Raw genomic sequence first — 24246 nt, forward strand, 5'->3', positions numbered from 1 at the left:
GACACCCCTGCTCCGATAAGAAGGGACCGATGGATCTGAGGAAACCATCGATACCCCCGGCATCAAGACAGTCAGCTCCGAGCCCGAGGTAGGAGCCGAGCTCATCTGAGCCAAAGCCCCGAAAGGCAGAGTCAGAACCGGCAAGTCAGTCCAACTATCCTCCCCAGACCCGACCAGATCAGCTCCTAGATTCCTCAATCGGCACCGAGGATGTCAGAGTAAATGGAGCCAAGGAGACTGGAGCAGGCGTCGGCTATGAAGGTTCAACGATCATCAAGTCCAACTCCTCCAGCTCTGAAGGGCCGGTATGGCTTGGAGGAGGAAGAGTAGTAGATGGTAAAAGGGTCTTCAGTTCCAAAGCCATTTGGGTCAGAGCCAAAAAAATTTTTGCAAAGGCTGATGCCTGTAAAAGCTTCTGCAACACATGATCCACATCCAAGTCGGAAAAGCTTATCGAAGACCGAAATGAGTGGATAGAAGGAGGTACAGACTGGAGGAGTGGAGACTTAGGCACTTTGGATACCGGTTTCAAAACTGGGGACCGGCTCTGAAAGGATAATATGGTCGGCTCCAAGGTCTGTGGAACTGATGTTGAAGATTTTTTTGATTTCTTTACCTCAGAAGAAGTAGAAGCCTTAGAAGACTTTGAGTATTTGCTGGACCCATCCTGGTCGCTCAAAGCTTCTTGAAAGGAAGATTTAACTAAACCTCTGTCAATTAACTTTCTCCTTCTCTCCTGGAGAACCCTAGAAGAGAAAGAATGACAGATGGAGCAGCTTTCCTGGACATGCAATGCTCAAAAACAATAAACACAATTCACATGACTGTCAGTGACAGACATTTTCTGCCCACATTTAGGACATTTCTTAAACCCTGATTTAGGGTGTTTATCATGGTCAGCCATACTGTAATATACAATGTCAATAGGGTGCTGTAAAAACTAGACACACCCAAACAAGAAATATCAAACAAGCCCTTTTAAAACTATGGGCTAAAATAGTAATCAGCACACACAAACACTATACTATTTATCTACTCTCTAAAGACTAAATATATCAAAGTTGTGACAGAAAAGTCACTATACAAAGGCATACAACTACAATATAAACTAGTATTACACACACTCTAAACTGTTTATCTAAACAATAGGACTAAGTATAGCGAAGCTGTGACAGAAAAGTCACTATTCAAAATTCTAAGGACTAAATATAACAAGCTGTGACAGAAAGTCACTATTCTAAGCACACACTACAATCTAAAGTACTATAAAAAAAATTATCAAGGCCTAAAATAAAATGAGGCCAAGAGAGCTATTAATAGTTTAGAAAAAAAAGCACACCAAGGGAAGGGAAGCTACAGAATAAGCTATAAGAGCTAATCTAAGTATCTAAAGGTAAATGTTTATCAGAATGATAATATATTTGCAAGAAAAAATGGTTTTACTGGCCTGAGCTAGTGAGAACCTTTGATCTATTGCAGCAGCAAACTAGATTTGGGGTAACTCTAGGTGCATCATGGGATAGGACTTGACCTAGAGCTATCTGAAGACCTCAAGCTTTGTAGTAGGCTGATTAGGAGCCAAGGATCAGCTCCGAGCCCATTTGTAAGAATGAACGGCGAGATAGAACAACTTCACATCTTAATTTCTGTGTCACTCACAAGAGACACAGCTGTGGTCTCTTTCCTAGTTTAAATATTCAATTAAAAGCAGAATACAATAAAAACAGTATAATGAAAATAAATGACAATATACAAAAGAGAGGAAGGCAATGGAGCAATACAAAATATAAAAAAGCAAGAACAATCTAATCTGTCCTTGACAGCAAGCTGTGGCAGAGTCTAATTGAGCTTTACCAGTAAAGCCTTGAAATGGTTTATTTCCTAAAAGGTTTATTCCCTAGCTCCACCCTCACTTCATAGGTAATTAACCTTAATTGACCTGTTCTAATTTCTGTGTGACTCACAAGAGATACAATTATGGTCTCTTTCCTAGTTTACATATGAAATTAAAAGCAGAAAAAATAATTTTATATTGCTTAATTAAATAATATTTGTTTAGTTAGAAACCATACCTCATTGCTAACTGTAGCATCTCTTAATTCTGATTAAAGTGCATTTGGTAGTATCAGGTAAAAATGGAAACCTCTTTATTTCTGACAGATGCTTTTCTTCAGGTTCAAACAATAAACTCAATTTAGCATCACAGAGAAGAGTTGGGAATCAATGGAGACAAGGTGTCAGTTTCTTAGTTGTCAGTGGCTCAGCAAATAGCAGATATGGCTTTGATGATGAGAAGCTCAGAAGGCTATGAGTTCTACCCCCATTCCAGCTGCTTGCATTTATGTTCCACTTCAGATGCTGTTGTGTAGCCTAGGAGTGCTGCTGCAGCTTTCCTGATGTTGTTTTCTTCAGATGGGACATTAAACTGAGGTATATTTTGTCTGCCTCAGTAATAGTGCAAGTGGATGTAAATAATCTCATGGCAGTTACTGAAAAGAGCATGAGTGACTTTATTATCATTTCTTTCTCATATGCATTTTACAGATTAAAAAAGCAAGAAAAGTTAACCAAATGACATTTTATTATTTAAAAAAATTCCCAATCCTTTTGATGTAAAAATAATTTCATTTCTTCTACTATTTTACATTTTATTATAGAGAACTTCAGCATACCTGTCACTCCTCAAATCTGATAAACAGGTCACTAGAATTGTAACTCTTTTCTTATTTTTTAATATCATTTTTGTGAAAATATCTATAAGCTATCAATATTCACTTCTTCAGTTCTGTAAACTACAGTGCTTCTGACACTCATTCCTCCAATTTTCCCAGTCTGCTACACTACATAAACAATATCATCTATAGATGATTCTGTATCACAGCCTTTTACAATAGCTAATCTTTCCTGTAAAATGTTATATTTATACATTTCAGTTTTTTACAAATATTCTTACTTGAAAGTCTCAGCAAGTCTCTTCAAACCAGTTTATTTCTTCATCTTTTCCTCTTTCTTTTCAATATGTTTATCTCCACATTCAGACCTTCCCATCCATGTATATAATAACACGTCCTTTTCTTTTCTTTTGTGTTTCTTTTCTGTTTCACTTATTTCTAACTGCTAATTATTTTCTTGTGAAAATTATGCATTATTTTATTTATACATAGTCTTTCACAAAGGCCTTGGTACAATGTTCCTTGACCCTGCCTGGAATAATTTTGTTACAGTGGGACTAACAAAAGATAATTGCCTGACAAAACCACTTGGAAATAGTTTGCTTTGACACAGGACACCCCTTCTTCTTATCTTCACAAGACGTGAACAATTGATATGAAGTTCTGAAAGATTTTATTCTGTTAAGATGGTACCTGAGATGTCTGTGGCCATCCAAGATATAAAGTATCCTGTCTCTCTCATTCCTAGGTTCAGGAAAGAATGCATGGAGATGGATAGTTTAGCTAAAAGTAAGCTCAGATACTACTTCAGGTACAAAAGAAGGATTAGTTCTCTAAAAAACCTTTCTCTGTGGAAAATGAGATAAAATCGAACCACCATAAGAGCTTGCAACTCAGATACTCTTCTTGCAGAGGTCAGAGCAATAAGTAAAACTGTTTTCCTTGTTAAGAACCTCATTTCAGCCAGCTGACATGGTTCAAATGGAAGAAGCGTTAGCTAAGATCCCAAGGAGGAGCCACCAGTTTTCTTGGAGGCTTCTTATGTAACAATCCTTTCAAAAACATTTTGGCATGAGAATGCATTGAAAGAGGCAGATACATGGCCAGAGATGCTGAAATGTCCAATAAAGGCCTTGACCTTGCTGGGAATAAGACAGGCCATAGGACAGCAACTCACACAAATATTGTAAAACCAAAATGGGTGCTGCATGCTATGTTGGTACCAGCTAGAAAATCCTTTCATTTACTTATATATAATTTTCTATTAGCAGGCTTTCTTCCCTCCATTAGTACCTGCTGTGTGTCCTCAGTAAACATGTGCCTAAAAGGTAATGAGACCTTATTGTCTAGGCAGTCAGTTGTAGTTTGGGGTCAGGATGTATCAAACACCCCAGTTCTGGTGTGAGTAAATCCAGTTTGTATGGAAGCTTGTGGTAATTGACCCTGGCCATTTCTAAAAGAAAAGAAGGGAGAACCACTGTTTCTTGGGCCAGAAGAGAGTCAACACAACAATCCTGCAGTATTCCTTCTGAATATTTAGAAATACCCTGGATATCAGTGGAAAAAGTGGAAAAGTATACAGGAATATTATTGTCCAAGGAAAGGAAAAGGCATCTGTCATCTTGGCCATCTTGCATGGAGTCCTAGTATAGAATTTTGCCAGATGATTGTTCAGAGATGAGGCAAAAATGTCTTCCTGAAGTATTCCACATAGATGACTCAAATCTTGGAAGATCCCTGAACTAGTTTCCATTTGTGAGGATCTGCTTTTTTCGGCTCAACTTGTCTGCCACACAGTTTTGCTCTGACATAATGCAAGATGCCTATAGAGTGAGATTGTGCTGTAAAGCTATACCCCATACTACCATGGCTAGCCTGCACAGGGGTTAAAATCTGGTTCTTCCTTGCTTGTTTATGTACCACATTACTGTGGTATTTTCTGTAACAACCTGAAGAGGTCCAGGGGACCACAGATGTTTTACAGAGTTGAGAGTCTTCATAAGAGCTACCATCTATTTTATGTTTTTGTGCTATGATCTGTCTTTCCTGTTCCATAGACCTTGTACTTTTATCCCCCATGACAATGCTCCTTAAGCAAAGTCTGAGGTGTTTGTAGTGACTGACTACTGTAGAGCAGAAAGGGAGAAGTGGAGATCTGGATTCAGGGATATTTGATGTCTCCACCAAGTGATTTCTCTTTCCATAAATCTCAGGACTGGAATTTGAAAACTGAATGGGTGTTAGTGCTGGGACAAAAGAGTCTTCAGATACCACTGTATCATTCTCATGTGGAATTTTGCAAGAAGTATCATGAAAATCATGGATGCAATGAGAACCAGAATCCTGAGGTATTCCCTCAGAGTGACAGAAGCCTGAGTGGAAAAACCTTAGAATAGACTTTAATATAGATGTCTTTTTCCTGGAGGAAAATCTTTTTGAAGTGAAGTATCTAGAAGGCACCACAGAAACACAAACCTGTGCAATGGAGTTCTTTTGAGTGATCTCTTGGAATCTTAGCCTATGTAGGAGATCTCTTACACAAGCAACAGATTTCTAACACTTTAAAAACTGATTACAAATGACCATTTGCAGTCTCAGCCTGGGTTACATCAGTCAGTAACACAACAGTATACAGTATATATTTACACAGAGATTAAGATGCGAACAAGCACTGAAAATTCAAAAACATAATATATGCACATATGTACATAAAAAGAATAAAATGAAAGGGACTTGGGGGAAAAAGAGAAAAAGAATATTAATAATAGAAAATAGATGCAGGAAGTGAGGGAGAAGTCATTAGAAAGTGATCAGTTGAGAATGAATGCAGATTAGATTCTGTGGATGAATGTGCAAGCAGTCTGGCTATACTTTACTCAGTACACAGGTGAGAACATCAGTCTATAGAAAGTTCATGTGATGTGACTTATTAGTAGGGTTCTACTCTACTGCAGGTTCTGGATTATGTGGCATATCCTTATTCAAACAGTTGCATTCAGACTGCTTGAGTAAGTAGATCTCGAGCTGAGCCAAATCAAGTCACCATGCAGACATATTCATGTATAATCCTTCATTGACACAATACATTTTCAGTTAGCTTCCTCAAGTGCTTCAATACTGGCTTCATACTCTCCTTTGTAAACATCAACTCCTTTCTTAGAAGATAAAATTTCTGACCTATTTTTTAATCTACAGTCTTTCACTTACTTCAGGAATTGTCCCCCCATTGCTACAGTACTCTATCATTATTCTGCTTCCAAAGGTACATTCTCATAAAACTTAAAAAAATATGAACCGATATCCAATCTCTGACCAAATCTTTGAGTAAATTATTTTCAAACAAATGCTTAAGCACATTAATAACTATAGCCCCCTCTCAGATAAGCAGCATGGCTTCAGAAATGTATTTATATTACAACTATATCCCTTCATTCAGCAAAAGATGCAATTTACACTAATCTCAACAATAGCCTCATTACAGATGGCATATATGTAGATATGACTGCAGCATTTGAAACTGTAAACCCATAAAACACTCATTAATAAACTCTAAAAATTTAACCTTTGGTACCAATACAATAAAATGGCTTCTAACCTATTTCAAAAAGAAAACTTTCATGTCCTTTCAAATCACCAACTTTCAGCAAATGGCACACTCAGTAGAGGTGTCCCTCAGTAGTCAGTCTCATGGCACTACTTTTCTCATTATTTATTAATGAGTCTTGTGGAAGACTTTCCCTCAGTGAATGTTACATTATATGCAGACAATATTCTTCTACTAGAATTACACCACTGTCATTCTGCCCTGCATAAGTCATTTCAGTAGTCATTTTCTAATCTCTGCACCTGGATAGTGAATAACAATCTCTGCATTAACCTAATATTCTTTTCTAGCCCTAACAAACTACCACAGCAGCCATGGTTACAAATAACAGATAACCATAACAAAAGTACTCCCATGTTTTTAGAATACAAATAGTTAGGCCTTACTCTTGACCTCTCCCTCAGCTTCAACATACATATAACAATATGGTTATAAGGTCCTAGCATGACCAAAATTGTGCTACACAATTTCACAGCTCCTCTCTCACGTAAATTGCTTTTATAAAAATGCATTTCTTCCAAAACTACAATGTGAGTTACCATTTCTAGTCTTTCATTCTGTCTACAACACTCATTGGGTTCAGACTGCAGAAAACATTTTCAGATTTGCATTGCTTGCAGACTCTCTTACCTATCATTGCAACCGTCTTAAGAAAATAATTGGCTACCATGCACTGAAATATTCACCTATTTCCTAGGTACACTGATATATAATATTCTAATTGAAGGCTACTGCCAGACACTGAGCAGAAAACTCCTTCTCAGGCAACAAGCATACTTCCTAAGCAGTAGTCAAAAAAATGGGATCATACTGAGTGGGCCCCAGTCAAAATAGTTACAGGAGAACACACCTTTGCCAAATAAGGCCCTACACTATGGCACAATCTTCCTCCTGAGATAAAAAGCCAAAAACCTCTCCAAGGGTTTATATCATCCCTTTCAGAACATCTTGAAAGTGATTAGCGGGTATGTGCTAAAGGAATAATGGTTAGCATCACTGTAATGTCTAGACTTATCAAAATCCATCCAGATATGCAACTCATACCATTAATTGTTATGTTGAATGAAGTTGTTGTTGTGTCTTTCGGCTTTTCCCGGTTAGGGGTTGCCACAGTGGAACTCCGGTCCGCTAATGATTGGCAGCAAATTTTTACTTGCCGAGTTGCCAGCCCTGACACACAACCTTCAACGAAGGTACGCCCATTCACGCATGTCTCCATGCAGAAGACGCTTTAGCTGAGAATCAAACAGGACGTCTTACTGTGAGGTGACAACGCTACCGCAGCACCACCACCGCAGTTCTGTTATGTTGAATGAAGTATAATCAATATTGTAATCCAATGCATATAGTGCTGAATGAAGTTTAACCAATACTGCATATCATGCATATAATATATAGGTTGTACATGCACTGATAAATCATGCATAACTTTCTCTGTACTTCTTTTTGTTAATATGACCACCTTTTCTGCTCGTACCTCAGTGTATTAATGTGATATCTGTACTATTATGTCAATGTGATTTAAGTTAAATGTCCTTTCTGTACAATTATGTCAAGGTCATTTATGCTCAAGTTTTCAAATGTTAATGTGATTTATACTCATGTTTTTGATTGTACTTGTAGATCAGAGTGTATGTGCTGTATCTTTAAGAAGCATATCAAGGACTGAACGTCCACATATAAATATTGGGCACATGCTTTTCCCAGTGCCATTTTGAGACTGCAGCCAGAGAGTGAGCATGTACAATTGCAATAGTTAGTTTGTATATAAGTTACTTACGTTAAAGTCAGTAAACCTCTACCGGGATGTGTTTGTATATAACAAAGCTGCTTGAACAGAAATCACAAAGACTCTTCTATTGTGTCCAAAGTAGGAGACTGACATGGTGTCAGAACTGGGATTCCAGAGAATGATATTTGGAGCAATTAGGTGGAGAGATAACAGTAAAGGTAAACTAAGAGAAACAAATATGAAAAAGAGCCAGAAAAAGAGTCAAAGGTAATGATAATTTGCACAAACTGTTTACTTTATAAAAAAGATAAAATGGAGCATTACAAGGGCACACACCACATTATTAAACACGTGGGAGGCACAAAAGGTTTATTAACTAAGCAAAATGTTTAAGATTAAGATCTTTGATGAAAAGATTATCAGAAAAGTAAAATGAGTGTGTTTAAAGCAAAATGAGTTTGTTTAAAGGAAAACAAGTGTGTTTGAAGCAAAACGGGCATGTTTAGAGTAAAATGAGCACAACAAAAGTACAGTGGGCATGAAAAGAGACTAAATGAGCTATAATAAGGGAAAAAGGGCACATTAAGCATATATAAAGCAAGGTGAGTGCATGTGTTTTGGTAAAGTGCTGTGTTTTGGCATAACTACAACTTCATATTGTATCAAGGGGATAACTATAGAGTTATTCAAAGTATCTCAAAGTGTGTAATAGTGCTTACAATATGTGCTTATTACTGTGCATGCATTCCAAAAAGGTTGTGTGCAAAGTGCAACTATTTCATGAAGTACAGTCAAAGTATAGCCATTTAAAAAAGTTTCCTGTACTGGGTGTGACTGTTCGCAAAGTACCGCCATTACAGAGTGTTTTTTGCACTGTAAAGAATTGCCTAGCAAGATACTGTCATTTTGGGGAAATGTCAGTGTGCTATGTACACTTTATTCACAAAGTGCAATTACTTCAAATTGTTACTGACTCTGAGCTTATCCTACCCAGTTCATTCGCATCATGCAATTAACTAAGAGGTGATTTCTTGCAGCACAGTAATTTCAAGAGTGCCGGAGAGACTTATTTCACAAAGTTCAGTTATACAGAGGCTTGTTGTGCTACTGGGCAAAGTTACAAATACTGGCATAAATTTCTGGCATATGTTTATGTGTATGTATTTGTGCTTAGTTGCAAAACCCTTCACTGGTATGTGTTAATATGGAAGACAGATTTTGAAAGCCCTTACCACTTGTATTTGATCAGAATATTGCAGAGAACTGGAGAATATCTGAGCAAGAGTTAGATATTTTTATACAAGCAGCTTATTCAGACAAAGTTGACAAGAGCATGGTTTTACTAGGCTCCATAGCAAAAGTAGATAGCATGCAACACAGAGCATTCATTTTGCTAAACTTAGCAGGGTCAGAGGCCATTGAAAGAGAGCGTTCATTTGTATATGCACCAGCAGTATATGAGGGAGAAGGTGAAAAATCATCATATTGTTGTACAGGCTGAATCAAGGGAAGACCCCGAGTATTTGAAGAACAAGTTCTGAGAAATGTGTAACCCCCCAGACAAATATTACATTAGAGAGGCATTTGTTTTACACGATTGATCAGAAACCAGGGGAAACTTTTGCAACTTTTATAACTGACCTGAGAAGCAAAGCCAAAATGTGTTAGTTTGGTGACTTAAAAGATGAGTTAGTAAAGGACAGGCAAATGTGTGGTATTAATAGTGCTGATGTGAGAAAGATTTTGCTTCATGATAGTGATTTAATGTTGAGTAAAGCCATTGAGATTTCTCAAATCCATGAAGTTACAGAAAAACACACAAGTATGCTTGCAAGTGACAACAGCATGGTTTCACTAGGCTCCAGAGCAAATGTAGATAGCATGCAACACTTGGCAAACATAACTAGGCCTAAGCACATGGCAGCCACAACCCCTGCTGGTTCACCAGGAAAACCACATAGTTTTCCTGCAAGTTCTAAGACCAGTTTAATTAAAGGAGCATGCTCAGTGCATACAGATGTGAGTCAGCAAAACCCAAGTCCAGCTTTATTGTTAACTGTCGCAATTGTGGTTCCAATCATGAATCTAAACAAGAAAGATGCTTAGCATTTCGTCAGCAATGTCACAAGTGTAAAAAAATTGAACCATTTTGCAAAAGTTATGCAACGCAAGTAAACCCCACACAGTTGTAAAGAAAGGCCTATCCAAAAAAGCAAGCTAATAAAGTGGAGCTGCAGCAGTCAACTTTTTATGTACAGTAGATGGTGTTTCAGTAATTGGTGAAAGAGATGATGCAGTGAATTTACTGGCAACGAACAAAGTATTTTGTACAGTCCAAATCAATGGTAAATCCACAGAGCTTAAAGCAGACACAGGTTCAAAGTGTAATGTTATGTTATATCACAGACACATTTGATAAAGTGAGAACTAATGAACAACTCAATGTGGCCAGTAATGTGAAATGTGTTGCTTATGGAGGTGAAGAAATTCAAACTGAAGGCTCAGTGATGCTTTCATGTTATTTGCTAAGAACTGTTACACCTTGTTATTCTATGTAGTCCAAAGACCAGTACAGTTATTACTGGGTCTCAAAGACAGTTTGAGAATTAATCTTTATTTTACCAAACAGGTTCATCATATAATCACATATCCTACTTCTAATTTTTCTGATGCCATTTTCTCAGAGTATGCTGATGTTTTTGATGACAAGATGGGCAAGCATCCAGTTTTGTATGCCATGAAGTTAGACCCAAAGGTTACTCCAGTAGTCAGAGCAGCAAGAAGAGTTCTGATAGCTATGCAAGATAAAGTCAAAGCTCAGTTGGATAAAATGGTGCAGCAGGGTGTAATTTGTCCAGTTACAGAGCTAACTGAACGGGTGTCGTCTGTGGTAGCAGCTTATAAAAAAGGCTCAGAAAAAATCATAATATGTATTGCCACAAGAGATCTGAAAAAAGCATTGAAGAGACCGCATCATCCAATGCGTACAGTCTAAGAGGTCGCAGCCCTAATACCAAGTGCCACTGTTTTTCTGTCTTGGATGCAAAAAGTTCTTGACAAGTGATGCTTGATTGCAGATCTTCATCACTAACCACTTTTGATACCCTGTTTGGCAGATACAGATTCCTAAGGATGCCATTTGGAATAAATTCTGCAAGTGAATTCTTCCAGCATGCAATGGAGCAAATCTTTTGGGGTTATCCTTGTGCCGTAATAGTAGATGATTTATTGGTTAGAGGCAATGGTAAAGCAGAGCATGACAAAGACCTAAACAGAGTTCTATACAGAGCATGTGAAGTAAACTTGAAGCTCAATTCTCTGACGTGCAAATTCAGACCACCAGAAGTTACATATGTAGGTCATTTACTTACCAGTACTGGCTTGAGACCAGACCCGACCAAGCAACCAGCTATCCTTGAGATGTCAGCACCAGATAACATTCAAGCTCCACAGTGTTTCCTAGGCATGGTCAACTATTTAGGCAAGTTTATACCAGACTTCAGTGAGTTGACAGCACCTTTAAGAGAGCTGATGTGCAAAAATGTTACATGGTCATGGTTAGAACAATACCAGAAGGCATTTGTAGACATTAAGCAGAAAATTGCCACCCCACCTACATTCAGATACTATGATGTAAATAAACTAGCCACTCTTTTCTGTGGTGCTTCAAAATATGGTCTTGGCACAGTTATTCTTGAAGAGGGCAGACAAGTAGTCTATGCAGCTAGAACACTTACCCAAACTGAAATGTAATATGCTCAAATTGAGAAAGAACTGTTGAGCTATTCAGATTGCAGCTGACCACCAACCTCTAGTTACTATTCTAAAGAAGCCTATGCATTCAGCTCCAGTGAGATTACAAAGAATGATGCTCAAATTGCAAAAGTACAACTTCAAAATGGTCTATATGAAAGGCAAACTACTTTATCTGTCCTTATCCAGATGGTCCAGAAATACAATGGAATAGTTTGACACAGAGAATTTTGACATTGACGTACTGCAGTACATAATTTCTCTTCCACTAGACTTGATGACCTGAGAGGTCATACAAAAACTGATCCAATTTTGCAAAAGCTCAATCACTACATTAATGTTGGATGGCCTTCAAAGCAATCTAGTGTACCACCTGAGGTGCAAACCTATTTTCCTTACCGAGATGAAATGTTGATGGTAGATGGCATTATTTTCAAAGGTCCTAAAATTGTAGTTCTTGCTTCTTTACAACAAGAATATATCCAGAATTTGCATCGCGGTCATCCAGGTTCTATATCCACTAAGAGAAGAGTGACAGAACTAGTATTTTGGCCTTCATTACTGAAAGACATTGATAAAGTACTTTCTTTTGTTCAGTATGCAATAGTACTAGATCGCATTTGCAGACAGAACCACTTCAACTAAGTCAAGTTCCTGACCTACCTTGGTCAACAGTAGCCACTGATATTTTTGAGTGGGACAATCATTTCTATTTAGTACTGGTAGACTCTTATTTGAATTGGTTTGAGATTGACTTACTACTTAATCTAACATCCAATACTGTTATTACTAAGTTGAAACATCATTTCTCAGTCCATGGTAGTCCACACAAAGTTGTTTCTGACAATGGTACTCAATTTATTACTCAATTATTTTAGAAATTTGCAAGAGAATGGGACATTGTACATGTTACCAACAGTCCTAAATATCCACAGTCAAACGTGCTAGCTGAACGTGCAGTGCAGAGGGCAAAGCAATTACTTGAAAGGTCAAAGCATGACAATTCCAATGTCTTTTTGAATTTACTTAAAGTCAGAAACATGCCCCATAATGATATACTTGGCTCACCTGCTCAAAGACTTCTGTCCAGACAAACCAGAACTATGCCTTCTATTAGTTCCAGTTTATTGAGGCCTAAAGCTAAGAACAACACAACCATCAAGGCTCCATTATTCAAGAAGCGTTCTATCCAGAAGTCCAGTTGTAATAAATCAAGCAGATTTCTTCATCCATTGAGGGAAGGAGAGACAGTGAGGATACAAACGGTGAAAGGTTTCGACTGGATTGGTCAAGTTACAGGTATATGTACCAAGCCAAGATCCTACCTTGTAGAATCTGAGGATGTGGACTACAGGAGAAATCACATACATATTCTTACTGTACCAGAATCTTCATCACAGCATTGTTCCTGTGATACAGACTCTAGATCTCAGAGTGAACCAAATGTTCCCATCCCAGAGTGTGTTTCAATCTTTACTTCCATTCCTGAGGATGTTCCAGATACTCCCAAGGTTGAACATTCTGATGAGACAGCTCCAGTTGCTAAACCTAATTCCCAGTTTTATGTCACATGATATGGTTGACTTTCCAGGCCCAGTGTGAAATATACAGCAACATGGACATAACTGTATATAGGCACCTAGTCTTGTATAATTGCATGATGAAGAACTACTTGTATTATCTGCATGCCAAATAGATTCATAAAGTTGCATGATCTATTTCTCAAAGAGGGAGGTTGTAGATCAGAGTGTATATGCTGTACCTTTAAGAAGCATATCAAGGACTGAACATGCACATATAAATACTGGGCACGTGCTATTCTCAGTGCAGCCATAGAGTGAGCATGTATGATTGCAATAGTTAGTTTGTATATAAGTTACTTATATTTAAGTCAGTAAACTTCTACCGTGATATCTTTGTATATAATAAAGCTGCTTGAACATAAGCCATGAAGACTCTTCTATTGTGTCCAAAGTAGGAAAGTGACAGTATTTATTCAAAATGTACATTTCAAATAACTATATCTGTATAACTGTAACTGTCAAATTGAAATTTCTATACTCTTGCCTTACGGGCCTAGGATATGACTGAAGGGGGTCTTTGGACTAGTTCATTCACCTGTTTAACAAACAGCAAGTAAATAAAAAATAAAATGGATAAACAGGAAATATGTGAACCATCCAGTGGATTCAGGGATGTTGTTGATGTTCTGCAGAAAGAGAAGTACAAATGAGTGGTCCACAATATCAAAGGCACAGCTTAGGTCAATGAACATAACTATAACCTAATTTCCTTCATCTGCATTTTTTAAAATGTTAGGCAGATCCAGAAAACTATCAGGATGCTTCATCCAGCTCAGACCATGTTGTTTGCTGGAGAGCAAGTGATATTTTTCTAGGTAAGAAATAAGCTAGTTACTGATAAGTTTTTCTAAAATTTTGTCCCAGGTAGGTTGGATGGAGATAGGATGAAAGTGGTTGCAGGAGGTGACCTTGGCTTCTTTAGGTATGGCTTGGATGAAGGAGGATTTCCAGATAGCAGGAACAGTGTTAACAGTGACTCAGAGGTTTTAGACGTGCTTCAGTGGCGTGGTGATGCACTTTCTGCAATGACAAAGAAAGCAGGAGCAAATACTGTCGGACGGGCTGGAGAGCCAAGTAGAATTTGTTTAAGTACAGGTAAAATTTGTTTAGTAGGGATTGTAGAGAAATTAAAGGATGGAATGAATTCTGGGTAGTTAGGCTCTGTTTGTCTTATGGCTGGTGAGTGAGTGAGTGAGTGAGTGAGTGAGTGAGTGAGTGAGTGAGTGAGTGAGTGAGTGAGTGAGTGAGTGAGCGAGTGAGTGAGTGAGTGAGTGAGTGAGTGAGTGAGTGAGTGAAAATGCAGAAAGAGATAAAAGAATTTGGTACAAAAATATCATGAGAGCTTTTTATGATGTGAACCCATGTGAAGGTTTGGATGAAGATATTATCATGGCAACAAAGAAAAGAAAAGAAAACTAATATGTAAGAAATTACCATTATGTTAATTTTCTTATGTTGACATCATAAATAAGTTAGTTGGCAAAGAAAGTGTGCTATATATATCGTTATGGGAGAAACATTATATTTTGCATGTAAAAATAAGGATACTACAGAACATTTTTTTACAACATGAAAGAAATAAGAAAATAAGGGCATGGGGTTGGGGTGTCATGTCAACAGTCGCTATCTTTCTCTCTATTCATGGCCACTCTCCTACATTCTTTGACAATCATACCTGATTGTCACAGGTTTTTACTCCCACAATCCATCTGACTCTTTGCTGGATGCCCTAGATATACCTGTTTTCTTTCTGTGTGTGCCAAATCTTCTTCACCAGCTTGTCTTCTGCCTGAACCACTGTAATCTGTTCTCCTTGACCTCCTCTGTAATTGGAGCTACTTGGGTTTCTGCTCTTTTGTCATTTTTTTATCTGCCCCCAACAGTGTGCATCCTACCATCCATCTCAGGCATTTCATCTCCATTACTTTTAGCTTCCTCAATTGCTCTGTCTTCACTGCCCAGGTTTCTGAACCATACATTAGTACTGGTAGAGCCACTATTTTGTGCTCGTTACTTTTCAACTTCTTTGGCATTCTTCTGTCACTCTCTACCCCTGACAAACTGTACCAGTTGGCTGCCGGACTTCTAATTCTGACTTCCTCGTTCAGACAGGGGTGCTCATATCAGTTTTCTTGGGACCACCTCATCTCTAGCTTCTTCTGAATTGTCTCTTTAAAAACATGATTTAGTGACATTTGACAGGATTCATGCTGACTTGCCAAGAGCAATTACAGTGAGTCTTGAAACAGTTTTGCTGAAAACTACTTCCAGGGAATCAAATACAAAGTTTTTTTTTTTTAACAGGAGGGCAAGCACTCCTACACCTCCATGCTAGGGGAAGCCTTCTCACCCTCCAACTTATGTATACTAGCTCCAAGATCACACAACAGTGTAGAAGAAGCAAAGCTAGGTTTGCTGCAATTGGTTTTCAGCAGAACTGTTTGAGTGTATTAGTAATCTTAGTAACTGCTGACATTCAGCAGTCAGGTTCCCAGTGGATATTGTCTTATGCAATACCTCTGCAAAAGTAAACCACTCAGAAAACACCACACATCCCTCCTTACTACCACAGGATATTTATGTAATGACAACACCCATCTATTTATTTATACATTTCTTGGCCAGTGTATTTTGCTGACTTCAACAGACAATTTTCATGCTCAACCAAATCTATAAAACCAAAAGACAGCAAACGTTATAGAGTTAACACATGTAAATGAGCATTTTAGATGTACAATATGTACTAGAAATGTACAATGGAAATACTCTTTAGCAAATCACCATGTAAGATTACAATATTGTTGCAGATATTTAGTTTCATTTGAAAGTGAGTATGGAAATTATAGGTAAGATGCGAGGGAGGTACAACAGTACAGAGAATGTTAAAAGGTAAGTGTATTAGAAATGCAGAGAGAAGAGGGGAAAAGTGAAAGCTGTTATCGAGAGTAAGACCAGGCTTAAGTTGTCAGAAGTAGTAGAAAAGTATGGGAAGTGGAGATGTAATTTATGATATTAGAATTATTCATGTAATATAATTAAAAAAATTGTTTTCACCAACCTCTCTCATTATAATAATCATAAATTTTGACCATTGCTGGCTTCAAGTTTTTAACAGGAATCTCTTCTTTGACACGAAATACAAACTTGTTTGTTTCTCGACTCAGCTAGAAATTAAGTAAAAACATTGTTACTACTAGGTAGTGAACATTGCCAGCAATTAATTCTAATTATGTTCTAATATTTCCAGACATAATTTGTAATCTTGAATTACACAATTAAATACAACTGTTTCAATTATTAACCATATTCTTGCAATTCATTTATAAAATGTATTTTTTTCACCAAACAGTAGTCCTAGAAAAACATATGCAGCAGTCCACGTGTTTACAAATTCATGTATTAAGCTGCTAAAATGTGTAGGTCTTTTATGATGTGCTTAGAGATATTATTATTACTATGTATCATTTAATTTAATTTAATAGACAATCATTTAACTGGGTAAACGTAACGATACAGTACAGACTCTTCAGCCATGACAAGGGCCACAAAACCAAATGTAAATGTAAATGACCAAATTGTCCAGTATCACTGCTCATCATTAATGATGTCAGCTGTGACACCATTGCTCCAATTTACAAACAAGCCCTTGTCACTGCCTGCTGACTGGAGTGAGCAACTGTATGAGATATGAATGAACTGGTGATAGGGTCATCAGCAGTGTAAACATGTCAACACAGAGCACCAACACAGAAATTGCAAATCAAAAATCACTAAACACTGATAGAATCGTGTGTGTGTGTGCGTGCACTGGAGGGGAGAGGCATGTTATTTCAATAAACCACTGCTAGGTTTTGCATGACAGAAGCAAATTGTTTAAGTAAAAAAATGCTTATTATATGCACATGGCCCAAATGTGGTGTGGGATTATGCAGGGAAGAATCATGCTAAGTATAGTGAAAATTATACAAAGCCAACAGCATCCATTTAATAAACATATAAAATGGAAATGTAAGAATTACTGGGTCTTGGGCTATTGAAATGTGATCCACAGAAATTGACTTAGGAAAATTAGTCACTGGTTGTAGAAGATGCATCTTTTATAACCAGACTCACAGTCTACATTTCTTCTATAACCAGACTTACAGTATAAATTTTATACTGTTTTTTTCCAGGGAGGGTTTGCACACACTGCAGACCCAGTAGTGTGATGGCTTTACCCCTTACAGCATAACCTCTGTATATGCTGTGAGTTTGCACCAACTCAGACTACAGGGAAAATTGATTTCTTTTTTATGAAAGCCAGATTTGCCTTTAACTCCAAGGTTGTGTGACTTTAGCGTTAGTATATTTAGAGACTGAGGCTGTGGAAAAGATGAGAAAGTGCAAAATCATTAGTTTGCTGTCAGTTTTGTTTTTAGTTTCAGTCATTAGCTGATGGGGCTTGACAATACTGGATTATACTGTTTCATGCTTAATATATCAGACTTCCACAGAATAAAGCCACTGAACCATAAACCCTCTACCAACAAAAAATACTTTACTCTCTGTGATATTCAAAAACATAAGGACAATCAACATAGAACTTTTTCAGGTATCTGACTGTACCAAAACATGCAAGTTCATGCATAAAAATGCATGCTGCAATCTTTTCCTGTGGAGACACCTTCTTATGGACAGTGAAGGTGTATGAAAAAGGTTGCACTGGCCACAGCAGTAGGTGTCCTGTTACTCGTCAGCTATGATACAGCTGACAGCTTGACCATGTGCCAAATTTTTGTGATAATGCACGCAAAACAATCAGTTACTACACATAAGGCCACACAATAAGGCCAAATGGATAGACACTCCACATTTAATTCAAAAATAGTTGCTCTTTACTGGTTTGAGATATATCTCATATTTGTATATTGAATGTTCAACACAGAAATTATCTGTTTACAATCATGTATAGATATGAAAACCTCAAGATATGTTTAAAATCAGTGCTAAAATGTGTCAAAAGAAACAGTGAAACTTCAAAGTGCTTCTATATATCTATTGTAAAGATTGGAGCAGAGAGGAATAAACATCTGAGATAGTAATGAGTGTCTTCACCGTCCAAGGTGCAGGTTTTCATTTCATTTGCCTACTGTGTGACTAAGATGCTAAACCAGATGTTGCCCTTGAAAAGGGACAATTTTGTTCAGTATACATACCAATTCAACAAATAAGTTAAAACATATTTACTTGTTCAGCGGTTGCTTAATCAGTGTCAGGCTTTGTGGCTATACAGTCCATGGAATGGTATTAGTGTTGTAACAAATGTGTGGACTTTCCCATTAAGTGACACTGTAGTCTATAAAATTGCTGGCCTATATCTGCAAGGTCATGTTGTGTGTTATCACTCTATGTCTCAGCATACAGAATAACATATACACCTCTACTTGTATCTTCCTTGGGAATTTTATTCAGATTCATTATGGCTCACTTAGGAACTAAATACCTTTTTCCATTTTTTACCCTAAAGATTCTGATAGAACAGAGTAAAAATATATACAACATCAATGAAATGTTGTAAGACACAACTCTAAAAATATATGTAAATTAGTAAGCTACTAGTGGAGATTCAAATATTTTGACACATCTTTCAGTGAAATAAAGTGAAAAATTATGCAATTTTTATACACCCCCCCCCCCCCGGATTTACTAATATTCCATGCAGGACTTGTCTAGTCCTGCACAGAAGCAGCCGCTTAGGAGCAGGACGGCAGCACCATGCATAGTAATGAAGGTGTGCCACCTGAGCTCCCAGGCTTACATGGAATGTGTACGAGTGCAGGGGGCATGTCTGAGCGCAGAGCCCTCGAATTAAACATGCCCCTGCAATGTTGAACAGCAGAAAGTGGAACTAAATGAGCGGTACCGCTCATAGGTGTCCACATATCTCCACCAATAGCCCCATGTGTACAACAGCAACAGGACATAAAGAACAAAAGAAGAAACCCCTGTATTGGTGTCTAAAGCTCCCAGTACAGCTAACCGTAGGTGCGTGGGTGTGCCCAATGCTTGGCCATGGTGAAAGCAGCCTAAAAGGCAAAAAAGGGTAACAATGAGGATATATGCAAATTAAGCATGTCGGCAATAGTGTAGTGGGCAGAGCATTTGCCTAACGAGCAGGCATTCCCAGTTCGAGTCCCAGTGTAGCACAGTCTATTTTACACGGCAAAGCATGGTATAAGCAATATTTGTAATGCAAAACCCACTAAGTAACACACATTTTTATGAACAGGATTATTGCAGGAAATGCACATGTGAAGAGTCAGCATCATAATGAATAAGGCAGCAGTAAGCAGGCGTAAGCACAGATAAGCAGTAGTAAGCATATGTAAACACTAGTAAGCATGTGCAAGTGCGTCTGCGCGGGGTTAAGCACTGCTGACACAGATGAAGCAAATGAAAAGCAAACTGGGTGTAAGACAGTGTGAGTGGAAGTTAGCAGGGTTTACCTCTACTCAAACCATCTTACAACTGTTTTAAAGTGCCTTAAGCACACCGTATCCAATGGCTGGTGTCCTGCCCAGCAACAAAACAAACAGCTTCTGTAAGGCCGGAACCCAGGACCATGCACACCATACAAAAAATGATTTACCACTAAGCCATGCCAAATATGCATAAATCGTATGTTGTCAGAAACATAACCCCAGCCCAGTCATGCAACAGTACAGAGAATGTATACTTACAGTTAGATGGACGTGTGTGTGCAAAAATATATCTAAACGGATACAGCATATCTGCAGATGTAGTCATATATATATATAAATATATATATATATATATATATATATATAGATATATATATACATATGTAGCTATATATATGCAAATATACATATGTACATATATATATACAGAGATATATACACACACACATATATATATATATATATATATATATATATATACACACACACACAAATATATGAACAGATATACATGCAGATGCTGACAACTATTTATTTATTTATTTTATTTTACATTTGTTGACCGGGCTAGTCTGGCTGGATACAAGTCCATTTTCAGCAGAGGCCCGAGGAGAAAAGCTCCACTATCTACTGGTACATTGCATAAAAAAAAAAAAATAGATTAGATGCAGCTTATTGGAATTTAAGAACAAATGTATGAGAGATATTCAGAGTAATGAGACATTTTTGAAAAGAGAAAAATGTACAATTCTTAGATTCCAACAGTTTTACAGAAAATGTATAATACATTAAAAATTCTAAAAGTAGTAAATCAGAGTAGATTCCAACAATTTTACAGAAAATGTATAATACTTTGAAAATTCTAAAAGTAGTAAAACATAGTAGGAGTTAGGGTAGAGAGGAAAAGAGTAGAGGAGTAGAAAGAGTGAGAAATGTGATAAAATTAGTCAGGTGTACTGCAGGAACAAAGCCAGTGGTTTTGGAAGTACAGTTTAATTTTCTGTTTGAAAATAGCAAAGATGTAGTCAGAATTATGTCACTAGGTAGAAGATTCCAATTTCTACCTACTGTATTAGTGAAAAGACAGTCACCAGCAAAGTTATTGGACTTAATTGATCTAGCCATGAGTTTATGAGAGGAGCGAAGGGAGTTGAGATTGTTATAAGGGATTATCAGTTGAGAGAGAATAGGGGTTTTGTCAGGTTGATGTGGTATACTATGGGCAGTAGAGAGTTGAGGAATAAGCAGGTAGTTTTGGAGTTCAAGCCAGCCTAGTAGTTTTAAGTTGAGACAATGGTGGGTTCTGAAAGGGTTACCAGTGGCGAAGCGGGCAATATTGTTATAGCATGTTGTGAGTTTATTCAGATTGCTTTTCTTAAGGTTGGTATAAATAGTGGAGGCATATAGTAGAGTAGATAAAAGATGGGATTGGGCAATCTTGGCTCCAGTAGATGGGGTTAGAAAGGGTTTAATTCGATGTAGGGATCCCATTTTTCTGTTAACTAACTTGATGGTATTGTTAATGTGTTGATCGAATGAGAGTTTATTGTCTATGGTAATTCCTAGCAATTTTGTTGTCGAATCAGGTGAGGTGACGGTGTCATTGTCTGAGGAGATGGAGAAGTCTAGTGGGGGTAAAAAGGAGAAGTTTAGTTTTTTTGGCATTGAGTAGGAGGAACCGTTGGGAGAACCATGTTTCAACAGTCTTGAATATATTTTGGGTAAGTGAGATCAGTTCAGTAGTGGATGGAGCAGAACAAATAAGGGTCGAATCGTCTGCATATTGAATGCAGGTTGCTTGTGGGATAGCAGAATGAAGATCATTAATGAAGAGGGAGAAAAGAAGTGGACCAAGAATGGAGCCCTGAGGAACTCCGATGGAAATAGGCAAAAGGGAAGAGATATGGTTTTCCCATATAACTGCTTGTTGTCTGTTGCTAAGATATGATCTAAACCATTTCATGGCTATGTTATCAAATGAGAGAGATTCAAGAATGTTTGCTAAAAGAGAGTGGTTGACCATGTCGAACGCTTTTGAAAGATCAATGAAAAGAGCAGAAGAGAGAAGATTATTGTTGCGATTTTTGTTGATAGTTTCTATAAAGGAAAGAAGGGCAGTGGTGGTACTGTGATGAGGTCTAAAGCCATGCTGACAGTGTGCTATAATGTTGTGTAGAGAGAGATAGTGTACTAGTTGCTGGTGAATATATTTCTCCATAATTTTAGCTAAGGGTGAAAGGAGAGCAATTGGTCTAAAGTGGTCTAAAGCAGTAGGTCTAAACTACACATATATGTCAACATCTGTATGTCCACATATATGTATGCAGATATATGTCTCTGTAGGTGTATACGGACATAGGTAGAAATATGTAAGCAAATATATATATACCCACAGAGGTATATATGGCCATTCATCTGTAGATAGCAATGGTAGATTAACAGACACATATATGTCCACATGCACTGTGAATGGGCTTGACAGGCCCCAAACAATATACATCATGTCAGAATTGGCATATCCCCTGCCCAGTCAAGCATGTCCGTCCTGCAACACACTAACAAGCTCATTGTACTGTACGTGTGTCACTGAAATAGGGATTTAAATTAGCCCTCTGTTATGTTTCACATGTTGACATCACATTCCCCTCTCCTCCACACACTAGGCTGGCCAAGTAGTATAGGCCCATCCTCGACCCATACATTCATTACCCACAGTTCCACTTCCTCACACCCGCTGCACACATGGAGCCACCATCCCTACCCTGGTTACTGGCCCATAGTTACCACACCACCACACATTGCCCACCTTTCACCCCTCCCTCGGGACCCATCTCATATGTTGTCCCGACCCAAGTATCCTAAGTCTGGCATACGCTGTAGTCCATGCACATAGCCATGGGTACCTATGTAACTCTGGATGTAGACAAAAGTTGTATACCCAATGTTCAGGCTGTCCCACATGGGACGAATGATTTCCTGGTACTAACAGTAGATTTCACGTGTGACTCTGTGTACACTAACGGATTTTGTTGTAGGTAGCGCAAAGCATATGTGGCACACAAGGTTGGCCGGTATGCACACGAAACACAGTACCCAGCAATACCATTCAACATTACAGGATATGTAGCTAAATATGTAGAGGTATGTGTGTGTATATATATCCATAACTAAATGGAGATATACCTCTCCCTCTCTGTAGTACAAATGTATACATACAAAGACAAACATATATATAAATACCCACATATAGAAATATACATATGCAGACACCCATACATCCACATGTCATTAGATATATGTACAGCAATATGTGTGTGTATATATATATATATATATATATATATATATATATATACACAAACATATATATATATATACACAAACATATATATATATATATATATATATATATATATATATATATATATATATATATATATAAATATATAAATATGTGTGTGTGTGTGTGTGTGTGTGCAAATATACACATATATATAGCTATGATATGATACAGCAGTTAAGAATTACATATGTTCACAGTGCGTGCCAATGGGGGTGAGGGGCCCAATCCACAAACGTGTAACACGTAGCATCAACCCCCCCCCCTTCTGCCAGACAGATGAAACATACAAACAAACACACAAAAAAGTAAACAAACCACTGATTCCCAGACTACAGGCAGGATACTACCAGTGGGAGAGACCCGCCAAGTCTAATCTTGAAACCAAGACAAGAACGTCTTGAAACCAAGACAAGAACGTCCCTTGTGGAACAACCCAAAAATTTAAAGCATATTAGGGTTCTCTGGCATTACACAGATGCGCAATGGCAGGGAATGTATGTTCTCGAACTACAAGGTTGGGGAAGCCTGATGATCCATGGGGTGAGACAACGTATGTGATGGGTCCCAAGAAGTGGAGAGTGGGCAGTGTGTAGTGGTGTGTTTAGACCTGACCTACACCTGGAGTAAGGATGAGTGCTGGAGAGGAGGTGCAGGGGGAAACTATGGGTATGAAATTATGGGCCTAGGCATGCAGGTGTTGGCTGGAGCGGTTCTATGCAGAACACCCCAGGGATGTAAGCAATAGTGTGCACTGGGCAGAGCTGCTGCCTAACGAGCAGCCACACCCGGTATATGAGTCCCACTGCAGCAAAGTCTATTTTACAAGGCAAAGTACGGTATAACACAGATATGTTGTTGCAAATCCCACTAAATAATACCAAAGAACACATGGTCGCAACACCCCATTGTAGACATGTAAGCCAAACTAATTGGCATCACAAAATATTATTGTTGTCCTCACCCCCACCCAGGGGTGTGAGTGTCCAAACCTACCCCCAAATGCAGTGTATATACACAGCTGTTGCTGTAGAAGAAATGGCCATCTGTGGACCTTCCTGTCAGCCTTCCTCCACATCCATGGACATTTCCCTTACTATC

The 24246-nt window shown here is 38.0% G+C and overlaps 1 protein-coding gene across 1 annotated transcript in view; it reads right to left on the reverse strand.

Moving 5' to 3' along the window:
• The window catches only part of LOC122807979 (alpha-1-macroglobulin-like), a 187772-nt gene that overhangs the window by 84554 nt on the left and 78972 nt on the right, over nt 1–24246 (reverse strand). The window contains exon 3 of the mRNA XM_044079003.1: nt 16403–16508. Coding sequence (XP_043934938.1) covers nt 16403–16508 — 106 coding nt within the window. The remainder of the gene's footprint in view (nt 1–16402; nt 16509–24246) is intronic.

The sequence above is a fragment of the Protopterus annectens genome, chromosome 8.part0 (genome assembly GCF_019279795.1).
Source record: "Protopterus annectens isolate FY-2018-M chromosome 8.part0, PAN1.0, whole genome shotgun sequence".
NCBI lineage: Eukaryota > Metazoa > Chordata > Ceratodontiformes > Protopteridae > Protopterus > Protopterus annectens.